This window comes from Elephas maximus, chromosome 7 (assembly GCF_024166365.1).
Source record: "Elephas maximus indicus isolate mEleMax1 chromosome 7, mEleMax1 primary haplotype, whole genome shotgun sequence".
NCBI lineage: Eukaryota > Metazoa > Chordata > Mammalia > Proboscidea > Elephantidae > Elephas > Elephas maximus.
The window spans coordinates 65,731,766-65,745,100 of record NC_064825.1 but is presented as its reverse complement, the minus strand read 5'-3'; the positions used below and the strand labels follow the sequence as shown (position 1 = coordinate 65,745,100).

Sequence of the window (13,335 nt, the reverse complement as noted above, 5' to 3'; positions counted from 1 at the left end):
AGAACAGTTCTGGCCATCCTCTCCTATCTTCCATTATGTGGCCCACAGACACCCTCAGCACAACCTTGAGAGATAAGGACAATGGATACGGCTTTGCAGACCTAAGTAGCCCCAGAACAATCATGATGCCAACTCTGATATGTACAGTACCTTACAGTTTATAAAGTTCTTATTTCATCCGTTTTCTTATTAAGACTTCAAAAAAATTCTGAGTTAGTAGTAATATTAGTTAACATTTCTGGAGTGCCTACGGAATGTGGGAATTAAACGCACACATACACATACACATATACTTACATACATGACATACATAAGTCGTATAAGATTCCTGCAAGGTAGATATTACTATTCCCATTTTATGTATACGCAGACTGGAACTTAGAAAGATGAAATAACTTGTCCAAAGTCACAGAGATAGTAGTGGCACTGCTGGAGATCTCACCTCGGGATCAAATATTTTTCACCACATTACCTTTGTAAGAGTCAATATCGAGGCGAATATTTCACAGATTACAGAGCACATACAAAGGGTACTTTGCATACTTTCCATCTCAGCAACTCAGCTTACTCCATTCCTGGATACAAATGGTCTGCTGGTCATTCAAAGTCAGCTTGTGGTTTATTTCATAGGTTGGATAAAGTTCATCTGTGTGTTTTCTCTTTTTCACAGTGCCCCTCCACTCACTGAAAAGGAAGTTGAGGTAAGTGACTCAAGAGCTTTATGAAATTTAGTGCCTGTGCTTGACTGGGCTTATTCAAAACATTCCCTCCTCCAGCCTCTGGCCCTGACATTTTTACACAATAAAATGGGAATGAGTGACTGTGGGGCTGGTCATGGGGATGTCCATGACCAGCCCTATTGAACCTTTAAGGCCCCCAACCCCAACGCAGTTCATGGAAGATTTTGACAGAGTTGGTCAGGGGTGAGAAGTTAGTTGGAAATTCCACATTCCTTCAAGGATTGTTTATGTTCTTTAAAAGTATGACTTACATACAAAAAGTCAGTGGGGAAACTACGGAATTGAAATAAATTTATTTCAAAATTATAAAAGGTGATCAGATTTCAAGTTTCAAGCTTTGGCCTAGAGGAAGAAGGTGCTTTCTGAGAGTTTTGGACATAAGGAAGCTAGTTCAGCTGAGGCAGGAGGCTGTGCTGCAAGCTCTCCAGCCTTCTCTGATTCTGCCATTACTCTTCTTGGGGCTCCCTTGTCCCTGTAGAGATGCTGTCCCAGTGGGGGTGATGAGTGAACTGAGAGGAATCTGCCGTTCTTTCTGGTGAATGGGGTAGTTGGAGAAAGAGAATGCATCAGAGGTGAGATGATGAGGACAGCTGATGCCAGTGCTAGTTAGTTTCCAAGACATTTATGTTAGGGTTGATATTAGGGAGGAAGGAAGAATGTGGATGATTCCAGAATCTCTTCATTCCAGGTTGGGAGGATGGCAGGTTTTCTAGTTTTCATAGCATGGTTTGCCATTGATATCAAGAAAATGAACATACCTTTCCTGAGACCCAATGGACCGGATAACAGAAGAGGACAGCCAATATGAAATATCTACTACAGATAGTAAAAATAAGCTTATATATAGATATTGTACTTATATTTTACAACACAGTCTTATACTCATCCTTTCAGCTGATCCTCCCATCAATTCTGAGAAGCAGGTAGAACAGGAATTACAACAAAGGAGAAAACTGAATGAATATGTAACTTACCCAAGATCCCAGATCCACTACTTACTTAGCAGACCAAGATTTAGAGCCAAGTCTTCCAAGTGAATTCAAGACTTTTTATGTCACATTAAAATAAAAAGGATAACCCAGGTGTGGAGAACTAAGCATTGATCATCATTGATGGACTTAACTGGACTGAGGCCTGAGCAGAGCAGAGCAGAGCATCACTGGCCTATGAGCTCATATCTCCCCTGCCTCCAATATCCGTGAAGATGGGGCATGGGCAGTTTGTTTAATGGCAAATCCTGTCCTCAGGTGTATACGGGCACGAACAGCCCTTAGCGTGGTGGGAATAGTACAGATTTTGGAATCTGACAGTCTGAGGTTGAATCCTGGCTTTGCTACTCACTTACTGGGTCACCTTGAACAAGTTAATGACCTTCTGATCTTGGTATCTTTTCCTATAAAAGGGATATAACACTTCTGTTTTGGGTTGAGTTGTCTTCCAAAAAAATATGTGTTATAAATTCTAATTTTTATGCCTGTGGGAATGGGTTGTCTTTGTTATGTTAATGAGACAGGATTAGTGTAGAGTGTGTCTTAGGTCAATCACTTTTGAGACATAAAACAGATGCCAAGCCACATGAAGATTGCCCGGAAGCAAAAGCTCAGAAGAGACAAGGATCTTCCTCCAGAGCTGACAGAGAAGGAAAGCCTTCCCCTAGAGCTGGTGCTCTGAATCCAGACTTCTAGCCTCCTACACTGTGAGAAAATATATTTCTGTTTGTTGAAGCCATCCATTTGTGGTATTTATGTTATAGCAGCACTAGATAACTAAGAATTCGGTATGAGGAGTGGGGTGGTGCTCTAGCAGATACCTAAAATGTGGATGTGGTTTTGAAATTGGGTAATGGGTAGAGGGGCTGGAAGAGTTTTAAGGTGCCTAACAGTAAAAGCCTAGATTGCCTTGAAGAGAATGTTGGTAGAGTTATGGATGTCAAAGGCAATTCTGGTGAGCACTATCATCATTTTAGTGAATACATATGGCACCAGCAATAGAATGTTACTAGAAATGTGGGTGTAAAATATGCTACCGATGAGGCTTTAAAAGAAAATGATGAATATGTGACTAGACAATGGAAGAAGGATGATGCTTTTTATGCAGTGGCAAAGAACTTGTCTGAATTATGTTCAAATGTTTGGTGGAAGGTAGAACTTGTAAGTGGTGAATTTGAAAATCTGGCTGATGAGATTTCTAAGCAAGATCTTGAAGAAGCCACATGTTTTCTCCTTGCTGCTTATAGTAAAATGAAGGAGGAAAGAGATGAACTTAAAAATGAGCTGTGACTTTGGAAATCTATCTGGCGTTATCTTAAACAGTTAGAAATAGAGCTACCATACAACCCAGAAATCCCACTCCTCGGAATATACCCTAGAGAAACAAGAGCCTTCACACAAACAGATATATGCACACCCATGTTTATTGCAGCTCTGTTTACAATAGCAAAAAGCTGGAAGCAACCAAGGTGTCCATCAACAGATGAATGGGGAAATAAATTGTGGTATATTCACACAATGGAATACTACGCATCGATAAAGAACAGTGACCAATCTGTGAAACATTTCATAACATGGAGGAACCTGGAAGGCATTATGCTGAGCGAAATCAGTCAGAGGCAAAAGGACAAATATTGTATAAGTCCACTATTATAAGATCTTGAGAAATAGTATAAACTGAGAAGAACACATACTTTTGTGGTTATGAGGGGGGGAGGGGGGAGGGAAGGAGAGGGTTTTTTACTGATTAATTAGTAGATAAGAACTGCTTTAGGTGAAGGGAAGGACAACACTCAATACCTGGAAGGTCAGCTCAATTGGACTGGACCAAAAGCAAAGAAGTTTCCGGGATAAAATGAATGCTTCAAAGGTCAGCGAAGCAAGGGCGGGGGTTTGGGAACCATGGTTTAAGGGGACTTCTAAGTCAATTGGCAAAATAATTCTATTATGAAAACATTCTGCATCCCACTTTGAAATGTGGTGTCTGGGGTCTTAAATGCTAACAAGCGGCCATCTAAGATGCATCAATTGGTCTCAACCCACCTGGAGCAAAGGAGAATGAAGAACACCAAGGTCACACGACAACTAAGAGCCCAAGAGACAGAAAGGGCCACATGAACCAGAGACCTACATCATCCTGAGACCAGAAGAACTAGTTGGTGTCCAGCCACAATCGATGACTGCCCTGATAGGGAGCACAATAGAGAACCCCTGAGGGAGCAGGAGATCAGTGGGATGCAGACCCCAAGTTCTCACAGAAAGACCATACTTAATGGTCTGACTGAGACTAGAGGAATCCCGGCGGTCATGGTCCCCAAACCTTCTGTTTGCACAGGACAGGAACCATCCCCGAAGACAACTCATCAGACATGAAAGGGACTGGACAGTGGGTAGGAGAGAGATGCTGATGAAGAGTGAACTAATTATATCAGGTGGACACTTGAGACTGTGTTGGCATCTCCTGTCTGGAGGGGGGATGGGAGGATAGAGAGAGTTGGAAGCTGGCAAAAGTGTCACGAAATGAGAGACTGGAAGGGCTGACTCATTGGGCGGAGCAAGTGGGAGTATGGAGTAAGATGTATATGAACTGATTGATATGTGACAGACTGACTTGATTTGTAAACGTTCACTTGAAGCTCAATAAAAGTTAAAAAAAAAAAAAAAAAGCTGTGCAAAATGAAAACAGAACTTAGACTTGAAAAATTCTGTTGTACAAACTAAGGACTCATGTCCTAGTATGTTCACCAAGGATGTGGCTACACAATCTTTTGTTAAAGAGATTAAGCCTATGACTAATGGATCTAACCAACCACCACAGCAGAAAACCTATCAGCTTAGACTGGAGGGTACAGAGAAAGAATAAAAGAAAGAATGGTGTCTGCCTCTTGGAATTCTACAGGCAGGAAGCAGGCCAAAGGAGCTACATCTGTTTCCCAAGAAAAAGACCATCCCTGGAGCAGCTCAGATATTAGCAGAACTATTGGAAGAATCATGGGGAACTGGGCCCTCTTGATTTCAAAGGGTGGGGCCATGGTCTCCTTGATCTCAAAGGGTGGGGCCACAGCCTCCTAGGTTTCGAAGAGTCCGATCTTCACCAATTTGGTTCCGGAGTGTGGGGCTTCCATTAAGGTGTACCAGGAGAGTGGGGCCACCACCCAAAGCTGAAGTGGTGTGGCTGCCATGTCCAAGGGGCAGAATAATTGGGTCTGCTGAGGCCATGGGGGTGGGGTCGCCACTCAGATGGACTGGGAGAATGGGGTCAACTAAAGCTGAGAGAGTAGAGTTGCCATCTCAGAGGGCCTAGAAGGTGGAGCAGAAGCCCAGGGTCAAAGAGCCTCTACCCAGAATCCAGAGGGCATAGCCAACACCCAGATTCTGGAGGGCAAGGCCATTGCCTAGATGGTCTCAGAGAAGAGAGGATCGTTTAACGCAATTTGTTCTGCTGGGTTATGGACTTGCTTGGTGCCTGTCGAGGAACCTGGGCAGCGCAATCATTAAGCACTCAGCTACTAACAGAAAGGTCAGCAGTTCGAACCCACCAGCCACTCCGTGGGAGAAAGATGCTACAGCCTGCCTCCATAAAGATTTACAACCTTGGAAACCCTATGGGGCTGTTCTACTTTGTCCTATAGAGTCACCATGAGTTGGAATTCGACTCAATGACAATAGGTTTGGTTTGGTGCCTGTTATCCCTTCTTTCCCTCCAATTTCTCCCATTTGTAATGGAAATGTCTACCTTGTGCCTGTTCCACCATTTTACTTTGGAAACAAATAACTTGTATTCTAGATTTCACAGGTTCACAGATGAAGAGGAATTTTGCCCCAGGTTGGAGTATGCCTAAAGTCTCTCCCATATTTGATTTAGGTGATTCAAGAAGATGAGATTTTGGACTTGGAGTTGATTCAAGACTTTGGGATGATGTGATGGGGTGAATGTGTTTTGCATGTGGCAAGGACATGAATTTTGGGGGGCCAAAGGGTAGAATGTTATGGATTAAATTATGTGTTGTAAATGCTGACCTCTATGCCTGTGCTTATAATCCCATCTGGGAATGGGTTGTCTTTGTTATGCTAATGAGACAGGATTAGTGTAAGGTGTGTCTTAATTCCATCTCTTTTGAGATATAAAAGAAATTTAACAAAAAAGTAAAAGAAGCAAAGATGGGGGAAGAGACATGCCAAGCCACATGAAGACTGCCCAGGAGCAGAAGCTCAGAAGAGACAAGGACCTTCCTTCAGAGCTGATAGAGAAAGAAAGCCTTCTCCTAGAAAGAGTGCTCTGAATTCAGACTTCTAGCCTCCTAAACTGTGAGAAAATAAATTTCTGCTTGCTAAAGCCATCCACTTGTGGTATTTCTGTTAGAGTAGTACTAAATAACTGAAACAGCTTACTATTCCAGAGGGTTGTTGTGGGATTAAATGAACTAAGGTGCAGAGAGCTGATAGCGGTGCTGGCATATGATAGATGCTCAATAAGGAGTCATTCTCAGTATGATGTCACCATCATCTTTGGGTCAGTTGATTGCCTTCAGTTCTGTATCTGGAGATGTCTGCCTGCCATGGGTCATGTTACATGAACTTCAGAAGCTCAGACAAAGTTGGTGCATCCCACAGGTTGTAAATCTGTTCCCACTTGACTCAGGCAGGGCAGGTGAAGACTATAAAAGTGAAGGCCATTGCTTACTTCCTCTGTGGAGTCCATCTGTCAAGTTTTTCTCCCCAATAGTTTCCTGTTCTAGGAATTCCATGTCTGGTCAATACTATCTTTTAAAAGTTTATTCATACAGGCTGGATTTTTGGCATGTAATATTTATTCCAAATACCTGGCCTTATTTAATCTCCTGGCAACTACTTAAAGCTGCTATTGACGTAGGACTTGGAATGCTCAGGCTAGATGCTGGTTGAAGTTTACTTCAAATCAACACAGCTTGAAACTCAAATGGGGTTTCTTTAAATACAGATTTTCATGCAAAACCTCCAAAACCCCCATGAAATAAATCCCAGCATAAATCCAAACTGCTTATACAACCAGCTGCACTGGACTGAGTTAGTCTAAACCCAAATACAGGATGTTATTTTCTTGAAGCTTAGGGAAAAGCGAAGTGTCATCCCTTTATTCTTTTTCAGGAAAATTAATTTGGTCTTTCAGTCCCAATCAGGACCTAGCAAGGACTTCAGGTTTCTACTTCACCATCTTTTGCGTAGTTTACTGTGAAGTGAGAGTTTCACTTGCACATGAATGCTTTGCTGACTAGGTCCAGGAGCTGTTTTAGAATGCTTGTGCAAGAAACACACCTGCAGCCTTGCTCCTTCCTCCTAGCATCTCTCCTACACTCTTGTTCCCAACAGAACGTGTTTGTACAACTGTCCTTGGCCTTTAGAAATGACAGCTACACCCTGGAATCTAGAATTAGCCAGGCTGAAAGGGAACGGAACCTGACAGAGGAGAACACGGAGAAGGAATTGGAAAACTTCAAAGCTTCCCTTATGGTAATTATGGAGCCTGAATTTGGGGATCCTTGGAGGAGGGACTGTCTCCAGGGGACATGCTGGGTGTCCCACTTTTTACCCACCAGAGTCCCCGAAATGAGAAATCAGACTAAGGCACTGAGCTGGATATAGAGTCTTCCTCAGAGAGCTGGGAGGAGTTGAGACAGAGATCCTGGAGGCCAGGTTACATCAGGGCTGTGGCCTCTGACCCCTTGGGAGCTCTCAGGATGGGGTTGGGGGTCTGGGGTGGTAATGCGAGCTCCCTAGGGACTAGGGACCTGGGGTGGTAGCGGGACCTCCCCAGGGATTAGGGGCCTGGATGTGACTCCTTCTTTCAGGCCAGGCAGATATAAAGTGTCCATATTGGGCTTCTCTAATCCCCAGAAGAAGCTTTAGCCTGGACCCTGCTGAGGTCACTCCTCTCAGCCAGGATGGGGCCCAGGGCTCATAAGCCCAAGTCTGGGTGCACAAAACCCCAAGTGAGACTTCTTCTCTCCCCTCAGTCTTCAGCTTCACTCTGGCACCACTGTGAGCACCGGGAGACCTACCAGAAGCTGCTGGAGGACATCGCTGTCCTGCACCGCCTGGCTGCCCGCCTCTCCAGCCGAGCTGAGATGGTGGGGGCTGTCCGCCAGGTAAGCCTCACCCGCTCCCAGCCTCGCTGACTGGCTCTGCTCTGCCCACAGTAACTACAGGAATAACGTGACCAGCTACAACTACATATGCCACTTATCAATGGCTTCCTCTGTGCCAGGCATCTTATATACATTATTGTGGTGTTTTTCAGAGTATTTTTTGTGGGCAACTAAATGCTTGAGATAATGCTTGGAAAAAAGCTTTCTGTGGACACATAAGTTTGGGAATTGCTGCTTATTATCTTCCTTTCTTAGAGATTTATAACATACACTGGCATACTCAAGGCTTTCAGAAGTCCTATAGTAAAGAGGGAAACCCTGGTGGCATAGTGATTAAGAGCTATGGCTGCTGCCAAAAGGTCAAGCAGTTCGAATCCACCAGGCGCTCCTTGGAAATCATACGGGACAGTTCTACTCTGTCCTATAGGGTCGCTATGAGTCAGAATCAACTTGTCAGCAACCAGTTATGGTAGAGACGTGTTTAACTTTATCTATGTATTCCCCAAATGTATTTGACTGTATGATCACCTCCTCATTTCCCCCACAAAATACATATCCACCTCCCATGTAACTAGTATTTGGTAAAATCGTGATTTAGGAAAAACTTCTTTCCTTCATTTAATCCTTCCAGCAACTCTGTAAAATAAATATCCTTATCCCCAGATGAATAACCTGAGTCTCAGAAGGGCAACCCATTACTTAGTGGTAGAGTTAGGGTCCAGGTTCAGGTGTGGCTCCCTCTCAGCCACTCTGAAGTCGCATAGCGCAGGAGCATGCCCTGCTCCAGCAGTGGAATCAGATGGCCTGAGTTCTAATCCTCGCTCCACCAAGTTACTGAGGCTCTCTGAGCTTCAGCATCTTCAACCATAAAATGAGGATGATAATAGAATCTGCCATCAAAGGTTACTGTAATACATGTAAAGCAATGAGATGTTATTACCATTGCTGTTACTGTGGACCTATGTCCTGTCACATTGGTTGTATGAGATTAGTGTTCCTGGGAAATATCACTGAACAGTTCTTGTGGGATGAAAGGAAGACAAACGGCTGAGCTGTCCCACCCCTGTGTGACAGGGCACCTGACTCAGCAGTAGCGCCCAGGGGGTCACTCCAGCTGGTAGCAGCAACACAGGGAGGACTCTAGGGAAGTGACTGGTTTCAGCTCACAGCTACAGGGGACCTCTTCCAGCAAACAGCCACTGACCATTTTCCTCTGAGGGACCCAAGGGAACAGAAGCAGGGAAACACCTTCTTCATTTTGTACGACCCTCTCAAACATGTTTCTCAGTCCACGTGCCATTCACCCCAGTCTTTACTGCTCTCCACATGGCTTTCCCATCCCTAGCTTCTGTGCCTTTCACTGTTCTCCTTCCTCTCTGGTTCCACACAGCTAGTTCAGGCACTGGTCCTTGCTTTCCTTGTTGGTCTCACTGCCCCCCAGTTTCATTGCCTACAGTCTTATTTCCACTGCTGACCTGATTATGTCACTCTCTTACTGTAGGACTTTCAATGGCTTCCCTTTTCCTTCAGAATAAGTTCCAATTCCTTAGCCTAGTATTCAAGGTTCTTCAGAACCCAGCCCTGACTCATCATTTCCTCTTGGGAACAAACCCAACTGCTTGCTGCTTCCTACATAAGTAAGATGGTCTGTACTATCCTGGTTTGTCCAGATAATCTGGTTAATGCCTGTTGTCCAGCATAATTTTTAATAGCACCCCTTTTTACTCTCCAAAATATTCCCAATTGGAGAATATATCCTCACTTATATACAAGTCCTATGCTTCTCTGCCTCTGAACCTTTGTTCTTGGCGTTCTCTGGCCTGGATGCCCTTCATACCTCTTGCCCACATCTACATGACCAGATGCTGCCCATGCCCTATGTCCACTTCATTCCATCTCCATGAAGCCTCCCCGAACTATTCTCTGCAAGCATAAATGAATCTCTCCCACCTCTCATCTTCTGTGGCATTGTGGTTGTGCTGCTCTCTTGTTCTCCTTGAGTGCAGGTACCTGAGACCATTTTTCAGCTCACATCGTGGACAACAAACTGTTAAGGGACAGAGTCATGTCTGATTGGTCCCTGTATCCTTTCAGTTATTCCAGCCCAGGGGCTCACTCAGAGCAAACAAGTCCTCATGGAGCCTTTTATTCAACCAACCCGTGCACTCACACTCTCCTTCCCTGCAGGAAAAGCGCATGTCCAAAGCCACAGAAGTGATGATGCAGTATGTGGAGAACCTGAAGAGGACGTACGAGAAAGACCATGCAGAGCTCATGGAGTTTAAAAAACTTGCAAATCAGAATTCAAGCCGCAGCTGTGGCCCCTCTGGTAAGGATCTGGGCTCCAGCCCCACCTTGGCCCTACAGTGTAGGCCTGTGATGGCTCTTGGCCAGGATCAGACATACCTATCATGGCAGCCCCGGGACCTATTTCAGGTTGAGCAAGGCTCCCTGCTTCTGCCCAAATCCTGCCCACAGAAGCCTGGCAGGAGTTGCTCTGGTGAACCTGGGAGGCTAGAACCAGAAAGCATGAATGGTCCCAAGTGACCTCCTGACTCCCAGCACAGTTAACCTGAGTACTCAACCACCGACACATACATAGCCCACAGGCTGCTAGAGCTCTCTGTGAGTGACAGGCCATGTGAGAGTGACAAGTCTTTATGCTCTGGGCATCCTTTTTAGGCAGCAAATGGTAAGGAACTTAGAATTTATCTTGGAATTATTATTAGGAACCCAACCAAAGATTTTAATTAGGGAAGTGACATGATCATGTATGTAGTTTAATGAGGTTCTCTCTAACTGCAGTGTGGCAATTACTGGGGCAAAGCCAAAGACAGGGAAACTCATGAAGATGCTACTACAACAGTCTAGGTGAGAGATGAAGTCTGGGTAGTGGGAGTGGAGGAAAAGCCTGGATAAAGGAGATATTACTGAGATAAATAGCAACTAGTAGGTAAGACAAATATTTTAAAGAAATACTTTTTTATAAGTTCTATACAAGTATTATATTTACTTTTTAAAAAATAATTTAAGAGCCTTATAAATATTTCTTTCCCTTGAGCTAGTATTTATACTCTGAGAAATCTGTCTTTAGGAAATTGTGCAAAAGGCAGACAATATTGAAAATATTAAAGTTGTCAAGGATTTCATTTTACTTGGATCCATAATCAATGCCCATAGAAACAGCAGTCAATAAATCAAACAACATATTGCATTGGGCAAACCTGCTGCAAAGACCTCTTTAAGGAGTTAAAAAGCAAAGATGTCACTTTGAGAACTAACATGCACCTGACCTCAGCCATAGTGTTTTCAATCACCTTATATGCATGTGAAAGCTGGACATGAATAGGAAACCGAAGAACTGATGCATTTGAATTATGGTGTTGGTGAAGAATATTGAATATATTGCCAGAAGAATGAACAAATCCATCATGGAAGAAGTACAGCCAGAATGTTCCTAGAAGTGAAGATAGGAAGACTTCATCTCACATACTTTGGACATGTTATCAGGAGGGACCAAGTCAACGGTACCTAACAACACAACAACAACATACAAGTTGCTGTAGTAGCACAGAAGAGGGACCACCTAATTCTGCTTGAGAGAGTCAAGGAAGGCTTCACAGAGGGATGGCACCTGGAAAGGGTTTTAAGGTAAAAATAGGAGTTCTCAGTTAAGAGAGGGAAATACATCCCAGGTAGAAGAAACATCATGTGCAAAGGTGTGGAGGTTGGAGGTAAAAACAACACGAAATAAACAGTTTTGATAAACAGTGTTGGGATGTGATGATGAGAGGTTAAAGGCAAGACTTGGTAGGCCAGGGCCAGACCACATACCAAGCCATGATAACAAGTCAGGACTTTGTCCTCTAGGCAATGGAGAGTAATAAATCATTGCTGAGTTTTACATAAGATGACATGATCAGATTTTATTTTTGGAAGATTATTCTCATTTCAGAGTATGGATTAGAGGATTGCAAAATTTGAAGTATAGAATAGAGGAGGCTCTTACAGCAGTCCAGGAGGAAGATGATGGTACTTGGACCAGGATGTTTCCTTGGGAGCTGCCAGAGTTTGAGCTCTGGCTGATGAAAGTGAATAGCAGGAGAAACAGACCTTTTAGTGATAGGAATCCCTGTGAAATGCAAACATCCGTGTTACCAAAAGCAGAAGGAGGGAAAGTACAGAAAATATAACAGATGGAGGAACCTTTATAAACAGGAGGTTTCACAAGTTTCCTGGGGAATATCAGTGATGTTTCCCAGAGTCCAAAGACAGTGTATACATGTTCCAGGCTGTCTGCTATGGATCTTGGCAGGGAAGCTCCTGACCCATATGTCTCTGGGTCTCTAACAAACCACTCTCTGTCAGTGTTAGAAGTTGGGGAAGTTGTTGCCAAACAAATCCTAATACGTGAATTCTTGCATTATTGTCCTGCAAGGTGCAAGGTCTCCTGTGAACCACCTTACCCAGGGAATGAGCACAATTATGCCTGTGTCACGTTCATTCATTCCCCAGATGTTTATTGAGTGCCTTTGATTTGGCATATATGATACTTGAATTTAGAATAAAAGGCACATGGTCCCTGGCCCAGAGGAACTCCCAGCCTGTGGGGAGGGCAGAGTGGTATGACTGGTGCTGTGACAGAAGGAAGGTGACTTCCCTGGGGAACACAGTGCAGAGTCTCACACGCAGTCTGAGGGGATGAGACAATGCTTGCAATAGGAAGGGAAACTTTAGCTGAGTCTTCATTGGTGAATAAGTGCCTTCTAGACATCTGTTCCCACTCCATCTCTTCCTCCAAGCTATTCCTCAGGTTGGGCCGATGCAGAGGGGCCCACCCTCACCCAGCATGTGTGTCCATAAAATATTCTATGACCATTCCCTAGCAGTATTTGCTTTTTAAGCCTTTACATGACTCCTGGCAATCTTTTTCTATGCATGTGACTTTGAAAACTACAGTGACAGAAAATATCCCTGATTTCAAGAAAAGCGGTGCACATTTAAATAACGCTCATTATTTTGTTTTCTGAATATGAAACGTGCTGATTGTCTGCCTTTTGGATTATTTCCTTAAGATAAATTTCTCAAAGTGTAAGTATAAGCTCAAGGGAAAGAAATATTTATAAGCCTCCTAAGTTCTTTTCAAAAAAGTAAATCCCATTGATATTTCCATTGAATGGGTTATAGTAATGCTCAATTCATTGTGCCATCAACTGCATTCTTATTCTTTATTTTTAAAAATATTTATGACTTTGATAGGCCAAAATGATATCTCATAGCTTTAATTTGCATTTCTTTGCTTTTCCTAATGTTTATTGGATATTTGTATTTTTTTACGTTTGTAAATTATCTGATTATGACCTTTACCCCCTTGTAAGAGTGGTACTTTATTTGCTGGAACTCTTCGTATATAAACAATATCTTCTGGTTCTGTTATTTTAGCTGACTGGAAAACTTGAAAACCCTTCAACCACAAATACT

At 43.5% G+C, this 13,335-nt stretch overlaps 1 protein-coding gene across 1 annotated transcript in view; it reads left to right on the top strand.

The window, feature by feature from the left end:
* Window positions 1–13,335, top strand: part of IRAG1 (inositol 1,4,5-triphosphate receptor associated 1) — a 155,990-nt gene that overhangs the window by 115,191 nt on the left and 27,464 nt on the right. Inside the window, 4 exon segments of the mRNA XM_049890380.1 lie at window positions 671–701; window positions 7,079–7,219; window positions 7,723–7,854; window positions 10,042–10,183. Of these exon segments, the coding sequence (XP_049746337.1) occupies window positions 671–701; window positions 7,079–7,219; window positions 7,723–7,854; window positions 10,042–10,183 (446 nt within the window).